The sequence below is a fragment of the Nelumbo nucifera genome, chromosome 8, assembly GCF_055504915.1.
Source record: "Nelumbo nucifera cultivar China Antique chromosome 8, China Antique-T2T, whole genome shotgun sequence".
NCBI lineage: Eukaryota > Viridiplantae > Streptophyta > Magnoliopsida > Proteales > Nelumbonaceae > Nelumbo > Nelumbo nucifera.
Window position 1 is genome coordinate 30,040,558 of NC_142656.1, and position 19,573 is coordinate 30,060,130.

General features: G+C 39.7%; 1 protein-coding gene across 3 annotated transcripts in view; it reads left to right on the forward strand.

Moving 5' to 3' along the window:
• Positions 1–19,573, forward strand: part of MEE21 (PIN domain-like family protein) — a 42,777-nt gene that overhangs the window by 1,182 nt on the left and 22,022 nt on the right. For 2 of the 3 annotated variants that reach the window (XM_010243990.2, XM_010243991.3), the window contains exons 2-4: positions 1,416–1,606; positions 1,718–1,798; positions 7,329–7,449. In XM_010243990.2, the coding sequence (XP_010242292.1) occupies positions 1,416–1,606; positions 1,718–1,798; positions 7,329–7,449 (393 nt within the window). The remainder of the gene's footprint in view (positions 1–1,415; positions 1,607–1,717; positions 1,799–7,328; positions 7,450–19,573) is intronic. The other variant, XM_010243992.2, reaches the window with a different exon arrangement.

Sequence of the window (19,573 nt, forward strand, 5' to 3'; positions counted from 1 at the left end):
CTTGGACTCTGCCGATGGAGGGTTTTGTTAAGCTGAACATTGACGGAAGTAGTCAGGGTAACCTAGGACCGTATGGGACCGGTGGTGTAATGAGAGATGAGAACAACAACATCATTGCCTTTTTTTCGGGACCAGTGAGAATAGGAGAGTCTATGAGGGCTGAACTCCTAGCTGCGGCATAGGGGGTACAGATTGCTTATCAACTTGGAGTGCAAAACTTAATAATTGAAGGGGACTCCAATTTATCAAAAAAAAAAAAAAAGTTGAAGGAGACTCCAAGGTGGTAGTAGGATGGTTGGCTGACCCGGGTACTGTCACTTGGAACTTTAAGGATATCTTAAAAAAGATCAAATGGCTTTTGAGGGGCATGACAGTTAGAGTTCAGTGGTTGGGTAGATCGGCTAATGCCTTGGCTGATTATCTTGCTAAACGAGGGGCTACTCGGGTTTCTTTGTATTGGGCTTCTCTGTAATTTTCTTTTTCCTTTGTTTTGTTCTTTAACTGAAGGGTTGATGGTTTCTTCCATCTCCCCTCCTTAAAGGGGAGGTAGCATCTCGTGCCTCTCCCTAAATTGTATTGTCTTGGGCTTTGATTTAATAAATCTGACAATTCACTGATAAAAAAAAGGGACCAAATGTTTTGGGCTGTATTTGTAAGATTTTTGTTTTTTGTTGTCCTCACGGAGAGAGTCTCTGGAGTGCTGTAACTAATTCTTATTAATTTAATGAATTCCTGTTATTGATTAAGAAAATCATTTCTTACTGTTTCCACCCATGTCCTTATTGGTCTACCCCTTGCCCTTCTATCCTATATAACTTTCAATAATATATATGATTGTAGTTTTTAAAATAATTGAAGCTTCTCTTTCTTAATAAAGTTGTCATATTTCTTGCAGTTAGGTCCCTTGTCTTAGTATGAGTATTCTTGATGATAATGACTTTAACTTGGAGTTGATTTGATTATGTCATATATGAATATCGGTTAAAGTATACAAGTGGTATAATTGCTATTACTATCTAATTATATGGTGTCTATAGGGTGAAAGCTGGTGTAAAGTCATTTGTCTAATCTTTAAGAATTTATAAGTTTTCTTTTAATGTTTTCTGTCAACTTTTAGAAAATAAGAAAAACTCTTATGATTTACGATTTGATTTGATTTGATTCAAACCCCCAATGCTATTTATAATATGATTTCGATTTTCAAAATATTTATTGGCTACTTGTTGATATTGTGTTTGTCAAAATACTATTATCTTTTTATTTTCTGTTTTCTAGTAAAATATCTACAAATAAAAGTAATTTAATTCATTTTAATAAGTTTTGGTATTGCACACTCTTGTTCTTTGTCTTAGTTTGAAATTTGGATGGAATAGATACTTTATTTCTCCTCTTACCTTTTATTTTTATTTTCACAGATGAGAGTGAAGAAGCAGAAGCATCATCGTAGAAGTGTAAGGTTCTATACTGCATGTTTTGGCTTTCGAGAACCCTTCAAGATACTTTGTGATGGAACTTTCATCCATCACCTCCTTGTCAATAAAACTAAGTCAGCCAATGATGCCCTTTCTAATATCCTTGGTTCCCCAGTCAAGCTCTACACAACAAGGTTGCCTTTGGTTCTTCCGCTATTTTAGTTCCTCTTTTGCTTTTATTCTGTATGTAAAACACTATGGTAACTTATTTTTGGTTCAAATGAACCTGCTCTTTGCATTTATAGATGTATTCTTGCAGAGTTGAAAAGTCTTGGAGACTCCTATTCTGAAACTCTTCAAGCAGCTCGTAATCTCTTCATGGCAAGGTTAGTTTCTTCTCTTTATTCTCCTTACCAAGTTATAGTGTGTTTGTTTTTGTCTGGTATCTTTCTGTCTTTGAAGACCTTTTTGCTTTTGGGATTTTTTTTTTTGAGTTATAAAGATCAATGAGATTATGTTAATAAAGGGGAGAAATTACAAACGAAAGCATGTCATTATGGACCCCAAGAAAAGAAGGTCAATAGTCCATTGATGCCATAGAATTTGTTGTGTTTTATGCACAATATGTCTCATAACCATTGGGCAAGGATCCAACAGATGCTGAATCTCATTTACTTGTTTTTTTTTTGTTTTTATTTGTTTTTATCAGTGATCGTATTTGCTTGTTTGGAAACTTCGATGCACCCCTCCCAATACCTTCCCCCCAGCTAATGGCATTTTCAGTATCTCCTACTAGGAGAAAAAACTCCAAGAGACCATGACACTAAGGCCAAAATGGATAGCAGTCATTTCTTGCTTTTGCTTTCTAATAAAATGTCTACTTTCCTCACAAATGGGCCTACTATATACTCATAGCATTGGGGTTCAAGCCCAAAGGGTGCCAATGAACTAGCATTGAAGTCTGATCCATTGGATGAAAGGTAGTTGTTGAATCACTATTTTGGTGGATATTGTGTGGTCTTAGTAATCAAAATCATTTTAAGTGAAGTTGCTTGTCCCTTAGGATTAGGAAGGTGCTCCCTACCATTATAGAAAATAATCAAGGAGATTTTGTAAGGGAAAGCAAATAACAGATCAAAATTTTATGGCAAATGAGAGTGTTGAGGACTTCAAGAGATCAAAGAAGAAGGGTGTGGTTTGTAAATTGGACCTGGAAAAGGCGTATGATTTTGTAGACTGGTCTTTCTTGTTGGAGGTGATGACTAATTTTGGGTTTGGAGATAGATGGTGTAGGTGGGTGATGGGTTGTATTCGGACTTGCCATTACTTTATTTTGGCGAACAGGATTGTAGAGGACTTCTTTCTAGCTTTGAGACGAATCAGACAATGTGACCCTCTATCTCCTTTTCTATTTACCTTGGTGTAGGTACATGGTGGTCACTTAGACCATCAGAGCACAAAAGGTGCTAAACCTGACATAAACGCTTACAATAAGTTCATAACCTGACACATATTTGCGATGAACTTATGACTCGAAACAGGTTGCGATGAGCTTTAGATTCACACGGACTTGCGACGAGTTTAAAGCCATCGCATAACCGCGACGAGTGCAAACTCATTGCAGAACGCAAGCGAATAAAAGGAGCACATGCGTCATTAGTAACGCGCACGACGCGATTCCGTGTGGACCTAAGAAGGATGAGTAAGCTAAATAGTGCTGTCACCCACGCCACATTGGTTTAAAAGGGTCACGAAAGGAAGTAGCACACGTGTATTATGAGAATCTTCAGACGAAAGGAAAGTTCGTCCTTGAGATATTTCATAGGACACGTGGTGAAACCCTAATAGTGTTCCTTGACAACTGACACCGAATCTAAGATTCCCTTTCCTAATGGGAATCAAACACTTTTGGCTCCTTCCTTTTGGACCTCGGGATTTCTCTCTATAAAGAGGGGTCCAACTCATAACTGGGAATCATTCTACCACCTCATTTGCCCTAGCCTTTAGCCTACCTCCTACCTCTCGACTTTCCTTTATCCTTCAAGGAGACCCCCGTATATACCCTGACCACCTCACTCTCACCTAGTTGTAGAAGTATTTTGTAAGTTGATCTGTAGAGTAGATTCTAGGAACCTAATTAGGGCTTGGAGAGTTGGAAGGGAGAATGTGTCTCTTTCTCACTTACAGTTTGTAGATTCTCTTTTTTGAAGGTAGAGACCTGAATTAGATTAGGAGTTTGAAACTCATTATATAACCTTTTGAGCAAATGTCAAATCTTAATGTAAATTTTGAGAAAAGTTGTATTGGGGGGGGGTTAATTTGGGGGAAGGGGAGACCATGGAGTGTGTTGCTATTTTGGGATGTGCAGTGTCCAATTGGCCCTTAAGTTACCTTGGTTTGCCTTTGGGTGATAATCCTTAGAGAGAAGGTTTCTAGAATCCAGTAGTGGAAAGGTTTGAGAAGAGACTGGCCTTTTGGAAGAAAAAAATATTTGTCACCTGGAGGGAGAATCACCTTGATTAGGTATGTCTTAGCCAACTTTCCTATGTACTTTTTTTCGGTGTTTAAGATTCTGGCAAGGAGGGGGGGTCTAGGTATAGGGAATATAAGGAAGAGGAATTTAGCCTTCTTAGGGAAATGGTTGTGGCGGTTCTCGCTGGAAAAAGAAAAGTTGTGGGTTAAGATAGTGGGTAATATTCATGGACTTGCAGAGAATAGATGGGATTCTGATATTCTGGCGAGGACTAAAAGGACATTTCCTTGGAAAGCAATCCAAGCTATGTTGCCTCTTTTTCTTCCCTGGATCAGCTATGATTTGCACTCTACCCATCTTATAATTTTGGAAACATGTTTGGGTTGGGGATTCTCCTTTAAAAGAACAGTTCCCAACCTTATTTGCCATTTCTACCTTCAAGGATAAACCAATTTCTACTTTCCTTGTACTTTCTGACTCTTCTTTGGGGTTTGGTTGGAATTCGGGACCGAGAAGAGAGATCAGAGACACAAAATTAGATAGTACCTTGTCACTCCTATCCATCCTCGAAGGAGTGTTCCTGGAACCAACAAAGGTAGACAACAGAACTTGGACCCTCTCCTTCTGGTACCTTCTCTTGTGCCTCTTTTTTTCATGCCTTAACACACTGGTTGTTCCTTTTGGTCTGTCCTTTCCTGTTAAGGAGGTGTGGTCTTAACCTATTCCTTTCAAGGTGGGAAGCTTCTGTTGGGAGGCCTTCCTGGAAAGAGTTAACACAGGGGATCTTCTTCTTCTTCAAAAAAGGCCCAATAGATGTTTGTGTCTTCATTGGTGTGTCCTCTGCAAAGCTACAGGTGAGTTTGGGTTTCACTTACTAATTTCTTGTCAATTTGCAAACTTTATTTGGGAATGGTTCACTTCTTTATTTGGGTGTAGGTGGAACTCTCCAATGGATGTGCAAAGCTTGTTTACTTCCTCTCCTTCTAGTTGTCCAACTAAAAGAGCAAAGATTATGTGGAGATGTGTTAGGGCTGCAATATGTTGGTCTATTTGGGAAGAAAGAAACTTGAGAATCTTTTTGTAAAAGGAAAGAACTGTGGAAGCGGCGATAGAAGTGATTCATGCAAGAGTAGTTCATTGGCTGAAAACATTGGACTTATTTGTGGACTTCTCAGTTGATGATTTGTCTAGGAATTGGAAGGAAATTGCAGATTCAGCCCCAGCCAAGAGGGTCTCAAGTTCTTGTTCGACCCCTCCACCTATTGGCTTTACCAAGCTGAATTTTGATGGCAGCAACATGGGCAATCCTGGGCCCTTCGGAATAGGGAGAGTCTTGAGGGATGAGAAAGGGAAAGTGATGGCTACGTTTTCTGGCCCAATTGGAATAGGGGACTCATTGAGGGCTGAGATTTTAGCATCTCTGGAAGGGATTCAAATATTTTTTAGCTTTAGTGGCATTTATGGGGAGTTAAGTTATTTTATCTCCCATTGGATGTTTTCTTAACATTTAATCAATTAATGAAATCTCTGTTATTGATAAAGAAATATTCTTTTTATGCGTTACTGATAAAAAAAGGCAAGATAAAGATTAATCTTTCCTTGATTATGAATAATAACAAAAAGCTCAAGTTTACCCTCGTTTTTTTTGATCAATTAGTTTACCTTCAATGTTCAATCTCATGCCCTACTCAACAAACTCCTTTTAATTGAGCCACTCAAGTTTGGTCCCAATCTGATTTTAAGTACACTTGGCATTTGATAAAACTGAAGTCTGACATCTGAAAAATAGAAAAGTTATTATCACAGCTATGGTCACTGCAAAATGAACTTGCTTTTCTGCTTTTCAGAGCCTCCAAAAACAATATTCTGTTTTCTGAACAGTTGTCATTATGAGTGACTAAAACACGTCCGAATGCATTCCACACATGGGTTACCTTTTTACCAAAAAAGACCTTATCACTTTTCAGAGGTAAGGTTATGCTGACTTAAATGAGACCCAATATCTGAAAAACAACATTTTCGGAGATCCGACCCTATTAAAGCATTACCAAACACGTTATGGTTTACTTCCCAATAGGAGTATTCTTTGCAAAGCTGATGGGGAAACAGGTTACCACATTATGGTTACTTGTCCAGTTACTAAGACTGTTTGGGAATGGGTGTTTTCCCTTTTTGGGTGTACTTGGAATCCCCCTGTGAGTGTGCAATGCTTGTTCTCTCCCTCATTCTTTAGATGGCCTAAGGAAAGGGGGAAGGTTATGTGGAGAAGCATTAGGGCTGCAGTGTGCTGGTCAATATGGGAAGAAAGAAACTCACAAATTTTTTCAGGTAAGGAAAGAACCACAAAAAACCTAATAGACTTGATACATTCAAGGGTAGCTCACACTCTGAATTCTCTATGGCAGACTTGTTGAGAAAGTGGAAAGAGGTAGCTACTGCTGCTCTTTGTAAGAGGACCTATAGACCCTCTTGGACCCCCCTCCCGCTGGATTCATAAAACTGAATTTTGATGGATGTAGCTTAAGGAATCCAGGGCCTTCTGGGATAGGGGGTGTGTTCAGGAATGAGGAGGGGCATATTATTGCCATGTTCTCTGGGCCAATTGGAGAGGGTGACTCTCTTAGGGCCAAAATTCTAGCAGTTCTTGAAGGAATCCAAGGAGCAAGAGAATTAAGCATCAAATGCTTAGTTATTGAGGGGGGACTCGGAGATGGTGATTAGGTGGCTGAAAGGAGACATCAGTGGCTTGTGGAACTACAGCAATGAGAAGAAAAAATTTAATTGGCTGAGTAAGGACTTAGAGGTGAAATATAGCTGGGTGAAGAGAAGTGCTAACTCAATGGCTGATGGGTTAGCTAAGCAAGGGGTGGCTAAGGATTTTTTGTTTTAGGCTAATTTTTAGTTTCTTCTTTGTCCTTTTGATGTTGGAGAGTTAAGATAGTTTACCTCCCCTTCTCTGTAATTAAATTTCACAAGTATTATTCATTAATAAAGCTTTCTGTTATTGATAAAAAAAAGCATTATCAAACACCACAAAAAACATACAATGATGCTACCAGTTGTACTTTAATACCACGGGTCCTGTTCAAAGGAAACACATGTTTAGTAGATCTTGATGATCAAAACTGTTCAAAATTCATGTTTTCCTTTCAATATATACTTGTATATGTATGCCCTTTAATTTATATACTTGTTTTTTTTTGTATTTTTACTATGTTTCAAAAAGAAAAGAAAATCCACTTGAAACTAAACAGGCTCCCATCAAGGGAAAAAGACAAATTAGAGTCAAGTTTTCTCACCCAACTACTTACAGATGATGTAATAATAGGATGAGATTGGATTTATGCCTGGAACATAAGAAGAATTTGCATTTACCTTGTTTGTTTAGGAGACTTTTTTTTTCAACCTTTTCCCTCTAACTATTACTGCATTTCCATGTTTAGATGTGATCATGAGAGGAGAAAGAGTGCTGTAGGATGCATTGAGGAGGTTGTTGGAGAAAATAATGCTGAACACTTCTTTATTGCTACTCAAGACACCAGTATTCGGGAAAAGTTTCGGGAGGTTAGCATTCTTCTTCTATTGCCTCTCAATCATTTTTGAATTAAGGTAAGGAATATTCATTAATTATAAAACACACGTATACAAGAAGATATTGTACAATGGGATACACAGATCTGCTTCTGTTTGTATCTGTATTGATCTGTGTACAAATTATTGAAAACCAAAATTGAGTTATATACTGCTCTAGAAAATTCATTATAAACCAGATTCCAGGATATATTCTGACCTCCTAAGATAGCAATTAGCAACTCTCTTCATTGCTGGCTTGATTTGGAATAACCTAGAGTTCCTCTCATTTGAAATGTTCCATATGGACCGACCATTGTGGTTGGGGCACTGTTCCAAATCACCTCTTTATGAAGAGTTGGGAGAATGCCAATCACCTTCTTTTATATTGCTCCTATGCCTCCAGAATGTGGCAACTAGCTTTCCAGTTTGGAAAACTTTGGGTGGCACCAGCTGAAGTGGTTGATTTGTTCAAAGTAGAGGTGATGGACTGCAGCACTCGGACACAGAAGCTTTTATGGCAACCTATGCATGGGGCTGTGGTGTGAAAGAAATGTGAGTCTTTGAAGAGAAAAGTAGGGATAGAGGAGGTTTTTGAAAGGCCATTAACACGGGGAGCTCCAATTTTAGCAACTGGAGGAAGGGTCTTCAACTAATCAGCTCCATATGTGTTTGTATCTAATCTTCTTTATCAGGAGCATCCTACAAAGCCATTAAGAAGATAGTTGAAATTATACAACTAGTTATACTCAATAACATGTTTGCCAAAGGGAAGAGTGTTCCACTCCTTATTTCTAGCCTTCAACAACTATAGTTTTTTTGCAGAATCTATAACCTTTCCACCTGAACTCCATTTCATCCTCAACCCACCATTTTTTTTTCTTCTTTTGAAGAATCAGAATAAACATTTTAATTAAAAGAAAAAAGATTCATACAACCCGAGGGGTGTCAAGATAACATCCAACTGCAGCCTTAAACTTATATAGCCAACACTACAAGAGACAAATTAAGAGACAACTGATCAAGATTACAAGTCTGTAACTCAAGAAAATTCCAAAAGTTCTCTCCCAACACTGCTCTATTAGTCTGATGAAATTCTGGATGCACCAGAATCCAATAGGACACCAAATTTTCAACCATAGCTATTATCCTTCCAATGTTCTTCTGTTTGTTCTCAAATAATCTTCTATTTTTCTCATTCCATATAACCCAGCAGACTGCAAAAGGGGTGCAACTCCACCAGTGATTTAAAAGGTGTGCCTCAGGCGCGCCTAGGCGCACAGGCGAGGCGCATTTCAGGGTAGGCGCCTTGCCCAGGTCCTAGAAGCAGCCCATTCAAAAGGCGCACGCCTGGTGCACCTTGCGCCTTAGCCTAGGCGTGCACCTTTCGAAAATTTGCCGCCTTTTCCTTTTTTTTTGAGTCTGGCGGCTGGGGCATGGCACAAAGGCGGCTCGTATAATTAGGAATTTAATATGCCACATTAGCTACTTGAAGTAATGTAATTGAGAAAAAAAGAGATTGTGGGTTTTATATGCTTGAAAATGTTTTATATGTTTGATTTCATTTTTAAATTCTCATTTGAATATGCTTTACATATTATGTTTATATTTTTAATTGGTTTTTTAAAACATTTATTTTAAAACTTAAGTTTATATTTTTATTAATATTATGTTTTATAATTTTTTTTCATTTTTTTCATTTTTTAGCTTTTTTTAATTGTGCGCCTTGCCTCAAAAAGGCGCGTGCCTCGCCTTGCGCCTTGTGCCTTGCGCCTTGCACTTTTAAAACACTGAATTCCACATGATCCTTGCTTTTTTACAACCATTAAATCTTGGCCAAGAAGAGAACAGCTCTGCTGTAGTTGAAGGATGAAACATGCTCATTCCTAAGAGAAAAGAAAAAAATCTCCACATGAAATGGGCAATCCTTCAAGAGTAGAACAAGTGGAAGACTGTCTCTTCATCCAAACAGCAAAGATAGCAGAAGCTTGCAATGCAAAAACCTCCGCATGAAATGGGCAATCGTGCAAGAGTAGAACAAGTGGAAGACTGTCTCCTCATCCGAACAGCAAAGATAACAGAAGCTTGCAATGCAAAAACCTCTACTCTTCAGGTATGTCTGAAGTTAAAATGTTATCCAAGGACACTAACCAGGCAAAAGCTTCCACTCTAGGGGGGATAGGGTTCTCCCACACTCCTTCCACTTGATCAGAAACCAGCTGCTCCCTTACCAGTGCCATGTAGAAAGATTTCACAGTGAATCTTCCATTTTTGCACTCTTTCCACCACAGACCGTCCCTAGAAGAGAGAAATATTAGTTTGTTGCAAATTTTCTAACAACAGTAGACATTCTTCAATTTCTTGATCTCTTAATTTTTTTTGATGAATGAAGATAATTTATTAATTCAGAAAAAAAGCAGTACAGGAAACCCTAAAGAGGCACGAGCTGTTACCTTTTCAGAAAAGTATTACATCAAAATAAAACAGAATTAGCCATAAATAAAATTACAAAGCAGCCCAAAATAACTGCTCCCTTGTAGCCCCCTGCTTAGCTAACCCATCTGCTAAGGTGTTTGCTGATCTTCCCACCCAAAGAGAGGTAACAGTCATATTTCTTGTAAGCCAGTTGACTTTTCCTTAATAAATCTCTGTGTTGCCAAATTGCTCAAGCTGGGTCTGTCAGCCATCCCACAACAATTTGAATCTCCTTCAACTACTTAGTGCCGAACTCCTAATTGTTCTGCAATCTGAATACCTTGTACCACCGCTAAAATCTCAGCACTATTAGAGTCTCCTATTCCCATGGGGCCTGAAAACAAGGCTAATATGTTGCTCTCCGTATCTCTCAGCACCTCTCCTATCCCCGATGGGCCTGGGTTTCCTTGGCTGCTGCCATCAAAGTTCAGCTTTACCCATCCTTCAGGCAGAGGGGTCCACACTACAGATTCCCTGTCCGTCCTTGTATGGCTGTTAGCCACCAATATCCAATTTCTCCAAATTTCATCAAAGGAAAAGGTATGAAAGAAGTCCAATGTTCTCAACTAGTTGATGGCCCTAGTCAAGATACAATCCTTAACAGCTTGAATGCTTCTATCTTTTTCCTTGAATATCCATGCATTCCTTTCTTCCCAAATTGTCCACAATGTGGCTGTTCTAATACATCTCCACATCATTTTCCCTTTTTTTGTAGGCCACACAAAAAAGGAAGGATCGAACAGTTGGCTTAAGTCTGTGAACAGATTCCACCTACACCCAAACAAAGAAAAAATCCAACTCCAAATAGCTCTAGACAAGGAACAAGATACAAGTCGGTGGGAGCAATCCTCACCACTAGCCCTACAAAGCACACACCAGTTAGGGGACAAACACATGAAAGGCCTTTTCTTCTGCAAGCATTCCAAGGTATTAATCTTTCTATAAAACACCTCCCAGCAGAAAATAACAATTTTAGGTGGAACAGGTCTAGACCAAATCTCCTTGGTTGGAAATGCCCACTGACTCAGGGAAGAGCAAGGAGACTTAAAAAAGGAAGCACAAGAGAAGTAACCTTTTTGATGAAGGGACCATAATCTCACATCCACACTAAGAGGGTCGAAAAAGACACTGTCAAAGAAGGGACAACAGATCTGAAACATTGTTAAGTTCATCATCCCTCTAACCTCTCTAAAAGCCATAATCCCAACTTAAGGATGAGGGTGAAAAAGGAGAAGGTAGAAAATGAGAGATAGCTTTTTCCTTGTAAAGGGAAATGGAATAGAGGGACGGGATTTGGTCCTTTAGAGCAACAAGATCCACCCAAGTGTCTTCCCAAAATAAAATAGAGTTATCAGAATTGACATCATACCTAACAATGTTGAGAAATTCAGAGAGGATACTTAGGATTGCTTTCCAAGGAGATGCCAACGTTGCTTGTCGTGATACACCCACGTTCCATCCATTTTCTAGTTTGCCATGTATGCTCGCTATCATTTCAATCCACAACCTCTCCCTTTCTTTAGGCCACCTCTACAACCATTTTCCCAAGAGGGCTTTATTCTTGAGAGTTAACCTTCCTAACCCAAGTCCACCTTCCTCTTTGCTCCTATAGACTATTTCCCAATTAATTAAATGATCTTTCTTTTCCTCCCTTGGCTCTAGAGAAAATTTCTCATTAATCTCTCCAGCTTCTTAGCCTCCCTCCTAAAAATAGATAAGAAATAGATCGGTAGGTTCGCTAAGGTGGCTCTCAATAAAGTCACTCTACCCCCTATAGAAATATAGTTCTTTTCCAAGCAACTAATCTTTTCTCAAACTTTTCCAAAACTGGGTTCCAAAAACTACTCTCTTTTGGGTTAGCCCCTAGAGGGAGACCTAGGTACTGCAAGGGCCACGAAGAGACATGACAACCTAGACAATCTGCCATAGATTGAATAATCTCCTCATTCATATTGACACCTACCACACAACTCTTATCCATGTTTATCTTCAAATTGGAGGCCTTGTCAAAATGTTGTAACAATGCTTTAAGGTTCCTCACTTTTTGCCCGTCACCCCCTTCACAAAATATTATGATATCATCAGCAAACTATAGATGATGGGTTACTTGGGCATTGTTCCTTCTTATCCTCCAACCACTCACTTTTTCCCTATTTGCCTTAGAGATTAATCTACTGAAAACATCTGCAACTAAGGTGAAAAGAAACAGAGAGAGTGGGCCAGCTTGTCTAAGGCTTCTACAAGCTGGGAAGAAGTCTTTGACCACCCCATTAACCAAGACTGAGTAATGGCAAGAACTAATACAACCCTTTACCTAGTTGCACCATCTATCTCCAAGGCCACAATACCCAAGGACCTCTAGTAAAAAACTCCAATCCACAAGATCATAGGCCTTCTCTAAGTCTATCTTACACAAGACCTTGATTCCCCGACTTTCTCATGTTCTCCACACACTCATTTGCTATTAAGATCTGATTTGTTATTTGCCTTGCACAAAGGCACCTTGTGCTTGACTAATGATGGATGGTAGTACTACTTAGATTCTCATGGACAACACTTTAGCCAAGATTTTATAAATGCTAGTTACCAGACTAATCAACCTATAATCCTTAGGGTCCTTTCCATCCATTTTCTTTGGGATTAGGGCTAAGAAGGTTGCATTAACTCCAGGGCTTACCTTTTTTTATATGCAAATTCCTGAAATACCCCAACAAGATCTTCTTTAACCACATTCCAACAATCCTGATAAAAAGCCATTGTCAAGCTATCTGGACCAGGTGCTTTGGATCTAAACATTGAAAACACTGTCTGTCTGATCTCTTATTCACTAAAATCCCTTTCTAACAAGTTTACTTGTTCTTTAGATATCCCAGTCCAATCCAAATCTTCCAATGTTGGCCTATTATTCAAAGGTTTCCTATAGATTGATTTGAAATGATCCACAAACAACCTTGCTATCTCATCTCGATTTGTTACTTTTTCCCCATTCACCTCTAACTTGGCCACGAAATTTTTTCTTCTCCTCCCATTATTAGCCAGCGCATGGAAAAATTTTGTGTTCCCATCCCCTTCCTTAATTCATTTATGTCTTGACTTTTGCTTCCACGACATTTCCTCTCTTAGAAGGATCTCTTCTAAATCCTTCTTTAGGTTTCTTCTCAAAACCCTTTCTTGCTCACTCATCATCCTTGGGCTTCTTTGGAATCTAATTCCTCGATCTTAGACAACAACTTAATTTTTTGCTCCTCTATTCTTCCAAATTGTTGCCTGTTCCTCTCCTTGATTTTGGATCTCAACCTCTTCAGCTTTTTGTGGAATCTCACTCCCTTCCATTTCACCCCTCTTAACTCTTCTCTCCATCAATCCCCAATCAGATGCACAAAATCTGGGTGAGTTAACCACATATTCTCAAATCTAAAAGGCTGTGGACAAGAGGCTATTGTTTCAGGACTTAACTGAATAGGACAGTGATCATAAGTGACTCTGGGTAATGCTCTAGCCATCAAGTTCCTCCAGTGACTCTCCCATTCTTCATTAAAGAGGAATCTACCTAATTTCGAACAAAGAGGGTTTTCTTGGAAATTAGACCAAGTAAAGTTGGCTTGTAAGAGAGGTAAATCCTTTAGACCACAATTACTAATAAATTCATTAAACTTTCTTATGCTAGTAGTAATTGTTCTTTGGGGGTTGTTAGTTTCATTATAGAACCTAATTACGTTGAAATCCCTCCCAAGACACCAAGGACCCTCCCATAAGCCTTGTAATCCATACAATTCTTCCCACATCTCATTCCTCTCTCTATAAGTGTTTGGCCCATAGACATTTATTAGAACCCAAGTAAATCCATCCCCCACATTCCTGACCTTTAAAGACACAGAGAATCTCCCTATTTGTTCCTTCATTGATTCTACAACATCCTCCCTCCATAATGTTACTAAACCTCCAAAGGCTCCCCAAGAAGGGGACGATGTCCAACAAACTCCTCTTGATCTCCATACACTTCTAACCCACCTTTTATCCATTTGTGCCAACTTGGTTTCCTGTATAAAAACTATGTCCGGTTTCTCTCTTCTTAGTAAGTCTTTAATAGCCCTTCTCTTTCTTTCACTTCTCAGTCCTCTCACATTCTAGCTGATGATTTTCATTGAAAACTTCTTTTCAAAAAATCCCTTCCCAAAAGATTCCACCTTACAACAGAATCTTTCTTCTTTCCCCTCTCCTACTAAATTCAACGTCACCCTCAATATCTGAAATCAATCTCTCCACTCCTGATCTATTTTCTTTTTTCTTTTATTGTTACCCTCGGTCTTCCTAGATGATGCATTTGCTTTAGCCTCCCCTTCCCCCAACTTGGGACTTCTGTGGTAGTCCTTCTCTTGAGAGATTCCTGCTTTCTCCCTTTGATCTAGTTCCTCCTCCTCTTTATACTCCTCCAACAACTCACAGATCATCTCCCATATTCTCTCTATGTCCTCTTGTCTCTCTCTAGGGGCCACTTCTTCCTCTCTCAATTCACTCTCAGAACTTCCATTCTCTCCTCTTCCCTGCAACTGGAACTTCCACTCGGGATGATGGAGTATCCGTTACAAGCACAGAAGGCACATTAGTAACCAAAACCGAATGGACATTCATACCTGTATTGTTGGGGATCAATGGGCCATCATTCAAGGGAGGGGTATGCACATAAGAAGAAAGGCCTAAATCCGTTCCCTGAGATTGAATTTGCCTTAGAGAGTTTATAGTAGGATTCAATACCTTGTCGGCTTTAACAGTTGAACTATTCTTCCCGTGCTTCCTTTCTTCTGGTATTACATTACAGACCCAAGTATTAAAATTTTTCCTTGACCTCATATCCTGTTTTTCCTGAGCTACTGGATTGACTTCCTTTACGAGTGTAGGCAGCACCTGAACCTCAGCTTTTGTCGGACGATCCAATACATTCACATTGTCTTCGTCAACTCTTTGCGAATCATCTTCTTCTTTATTCTCTTTAAAAAGTACCTCTGTACTCAAGCTATCTTCATCAAAAACGTTCTTCAAGCTGCTCAGATCAATGCTCCCTAGGCTCACTCTGTAGTCTGAATCAGTATCGCTGAAATGTTCCTCCTCAGAGCACTCATGTTGCTTCTGCTTTTCAAGATCACTTCGCCTGATGCTCCTCGTATTGCGTTTCTCTGGTGACAACCTGCTTGATTTTTCTGATGCAACCCACTGTAAGGAGTTCCCAGGATTGGCGATCTTCGTTGTTCGTTGTTTTCGGCCTGTTGAGCTCAATGAAGAGGAAGATAGATGGTGTTTACCATCTATCGACTCCATTCCCCTGGTCACGTGACCTTTTAAAACCCATGTGGTCCCCTTTGATGGGCTGATAAAATTCGGCCCATATAATGTTTTAACAAATTGCCCCCTGTCCCGCCTTAGATAGGCACACAAAGGTTGGCCCACTATTAATTTTGTCCCTTCTATTATTATGTGGCCCAGTTTTTAAGACCTGGGGCCCATCTTTTTGGGAAGGCCCATTCACAATTATCTGGCCTGGATTGGGTAGCGAGTGGGCCTTATTTATTTTAAATGGACCCAACATTTTTGCTCCCCTACTCTCTTCTCCCTTCTCATCTTTTCTCAGCCGAACAGGTGCATTTAATGAAGTAGCTTGAACGCCATTTGTTACTGCTAATGCATATGTCCTGTCAGATATCCATCTAATGCCTTGTTGATCACATTTGTGACTTTCCATCTTCAGCCAAGCTTTCGAATTTTCAAAAGCTTGCTTTCCCTCTTTTGTATAACTGTATCTTCCTTGTAGCTTGATCAACCCCTTACTGCCACATAAGGTTTTTTCAACCTTACCATCTTCCTCCCTACGAGCTTCCTTCCACATTTCAGCTTCAATGGAGGAAGTCAACCAGACTGCCATGAAAGCTCCTTTCAACTCTCAGGTTCACTTTCCTTGGAATCTCCTCAGGCTTGACACCATTTAGTAAAATTGCTACAGACCTTAGATCTCCTCAAAAGACACCAACCAGTCTTGCTCCACACAATGTTGCGATGGCTTCTGCTACTTCATTGTTCCACAGATGGAAAGGTACACCCACCACGCGCACTTTTACTCCATCCATTACTGGGGAATCCTTCGAGTTTGATGAAGGAGACCACCTGAACATGTTCACCGACCCCAGTTTATCTTGCAAACTTACTGTCTCAACTTCTGGCTTATTATCCAGAGGATCTTGCAGAGCTTTGCACCCCTCAAAAGGAGTTAATACATATGTGGTCGTCATCCTTAGCTGTTTTGTCACCAAATCAGCAATCTCCTCCCAGTTTCTACCTGGTTTATCGACTTCAACAATCAGTTTATTGGACCACTCTCCTGTTGCCTCCGATGTCAATAATGCTGCTCTATTACCATCTTGCACTAAGGTAGGGGCCATTCTGTTGGGAATCTCAAGGTTCACTACTGTCTTCAGGGGATCCTCTCTTACCTTCTTTTCCGAACCTTTGTCTTGTTTCATCTTCATTCTAGACATAAAGTCTCTCAGAGCCTTGACTAATTCTATCCACCCTTGACTCTTCCTTCTGGAAAGCAGACCATCTGCTTTCTAGCATTATCATACTGCTCTGAAAGTGCTATGAAGAATACTTTGTGGTTCTTCCTGCTTTCCGCCACATACCTCCTTCCCACCTCTGTTAGAAGTTCTTTCCAGCATCTATCCTTTCCCTTTGCACTTGCTGCAACTACAAAATCTATGAACCATTCTACCACATTCAGTCCTACCAACAGCACTGTAGCCAGCTTATCTTCCCTGATTTTCAAACTGATCTGCCCTCTGATTCTTAGTTCTTCTAGCAGAAAGTTCTTCGCCTCCACCTTGAGGTACTTTCTCCATCGATTGGCCTCCACAAAGTTCTCAATGTTACTTTGCTTTTCTGAATTAAATTTTAATGGTTTCTTTTTAGGCAATCCAGGTCCAGGGTTCAAACTATACTAGTATACCCGGGGCCTATAGGAACAGGACATTCAGTGAGGACTGAGATCCTCTCCTTACTTTCAGGAGTGGAGTTTGCCACATCTTTGGAATGCTGATTGTTGGAACTTGGAGATTCTTGATCTCTTAATGGCCTCCTAAACTTTGGTCTGATGGGCTCCTTGGTCTCTCCTCACCTTAAAACATTGATCTACCCTCACCTGCTGCTCTGAATTCTGAAAGTCTATAAAGCCTTGGATGGACCTCCCTCAATTTCCCAATCCCACCCCATTTGTCTTCCCAAAATTTCTCCCTTGACCCCTTGCCCACCTTGAAACTAACCGAAGCTTTGAACTCTTGGTTAAAATTCAATATCCCATTCCACAAACAACCCATAGGAGTTTGAAACTTCCCTTGATTCCCTTGCAAACCTCACTACCTCATATTTCTCGGCTATCACCCTCCTCCATAAAGAATCCTTTTCTCTATCCAGCACAAACCTCCATAGCCACTTTCCCAAGAGAGCCTTGTTAAACAGCCTTACCCTTCTAAACCCCAAACCCCCTTTTCCTTTTGGTCTGTAAACCTTGTTCCAATTCACCAAGTGGAACTTCTTTGGGCCCCCAATTCTTTCCCAAAGGAAATCTCTATGAAGTTTTTCAATCTTGTTGGCCACCTTCCTTGAAATCTTTAAGAGTGACAAATAGTATGTTGGTAAGCTTGAGAGGACACTTCTAATGAGAGTTATTCTGCCCCCAAAAAACAAGTATCTTGCTTTCCATTTCTCTAGTCTTTTTTTCCACCCTTTCTAGCACTGGCCTCCATACCCCTACTTCAGAAATTTTGGTTCCCAATGGGAGACTCAAAAATAGGAAAGGTAACTCTCTTATCTGATATTCCAACACAGCAACACACTGTTCCTGCATCTCTCTTCCTATTTCACCCACTCCAATTTGTAGATTCTTGGACAAATTAATTTTCAGACCTGTTAACATCTCAAAGTTTGCCAGTAAAGCCCTTAAACTCAACACTTGGTTCACTGAAACATCTAAAAAGAGAGGGTGTCATCCACATACTGAAGATGAGAAATGTAGGGCCCCTCCAAACCCACTCTAGAACTTTCAGCCCAGCCCAGTTGAGCACCCTTCACCATAAGCAGATCATAGTTTTCAAGGCGCGAAGGCGAGGCTAGGCGATAGGGGGTGCCTTGTCGCCTAGTCGCCTAGGCGGGCACCTAGGTGTCACCTAGGCGATGGATTTTTTTAAGTAAAAACATGTACCCTATGGTAGTTCCCTAGGTTCCATAATCATATTTCCTTGATAAATATCCATAATTTTCATAAGAAAAGTATAAACTTCATGTTAAAGTATGGAAAATCAATATATTCCAAAATATTTATGATAAGAAAAAGAAGAAAGAAAAGAAAATTAAAGAAATATAGGGGCTGAACCCCTATTTCTGTTACAGGAAAAGAAGAAAAGAAAAGGTGGAATATATAAACACACAAAATTAGTAAAGAAAAATAAGAAAATGTGTTGATTGGACAACATTTTATGTTCTTCCTTGCTTATTGGTTCTGGTTTTGAAGTCTTTGAAGGTTCAATACAACATTTAGCAATGTTTGTGCTGATTAAACCCTAACAAATAAGAAAATAATAAAAAGAAATTAGTATATAAACACACAAAATGAATACTTTAGTTTAAAAAAAGTCTATTTTATAATTATAACCTCAAAAAAATCTAAGAATATAAAAGTTTATTATAATACACTATAGAAAACTACTTGGCAATTAGGCAAGGTGAGCCTCCAAGGGCGCCTTGTCGCCTAGGCGTCACCTTGACAACTATGAAGCAGATTCAACACCCCCATAACCAGAACAAAAAGCAAAGGGGAAATTGGATTTCTCTGCCGCAAACCTTTGGATCTTGCATTTTCTTCACAAACTTTCGGTGTAGCAGCCACATGTTTTTGAACCTAAAGGGACTTGGTCCTACACTAGTTCCCTCTTAGGCCAGTCTAATAGGGCAATGGTCTGAGGTGTGTTTAGGTAAGGCTCTAGATACCATCCACCTCAACCCTACCTCTCCATCTAAGGAATCGAGAATCTGTCTAATTTGGAGTATAGGGGTTCATCTTGAAAGATACTCCTCTAAGTCTTGGTAAGTCTTTAGGTACCATCCACCTTGACCCTACCTGAGTATTATTTTGGGAGGATGTATGGTTGATACCTTGTCTGATTATAAACTATAACTTGTGTCGAGTTTTGTCACCTTTTCTTATTCCCAGGCAAATTGGGACTTTGGTTTTAGACTGGGATTGAGGGACAGTGAGTGCAAAAGCCCTCATTCAATTGGACAACCTTGATCTTGCTTTTCTGGACCAATTAGTGGAGGCCAATAGAGTTTGGTTTCCTGCTCCAAATGGTGTGTTCACTTGTGCTTCCTTTTTCAATGCCCTTTTGTTGCCTATTACCTTGGGGAGAATTTCCTGGTGAAGGAGATTTGGAGTAAGCCTATCCCTCCCAAAATCCAAGCTTTGTGTTGGGAAGTCTATCTTGGAAAGGTAAACACTTGTCATATGCTTCAAGAGAAAAGGCCAAACAAATGCCTCTCGCCTCATATGTGCTTCCTTTGCTTTGCAAGCAGTGAATCCTTACCACATTTATTGCTATTTTGC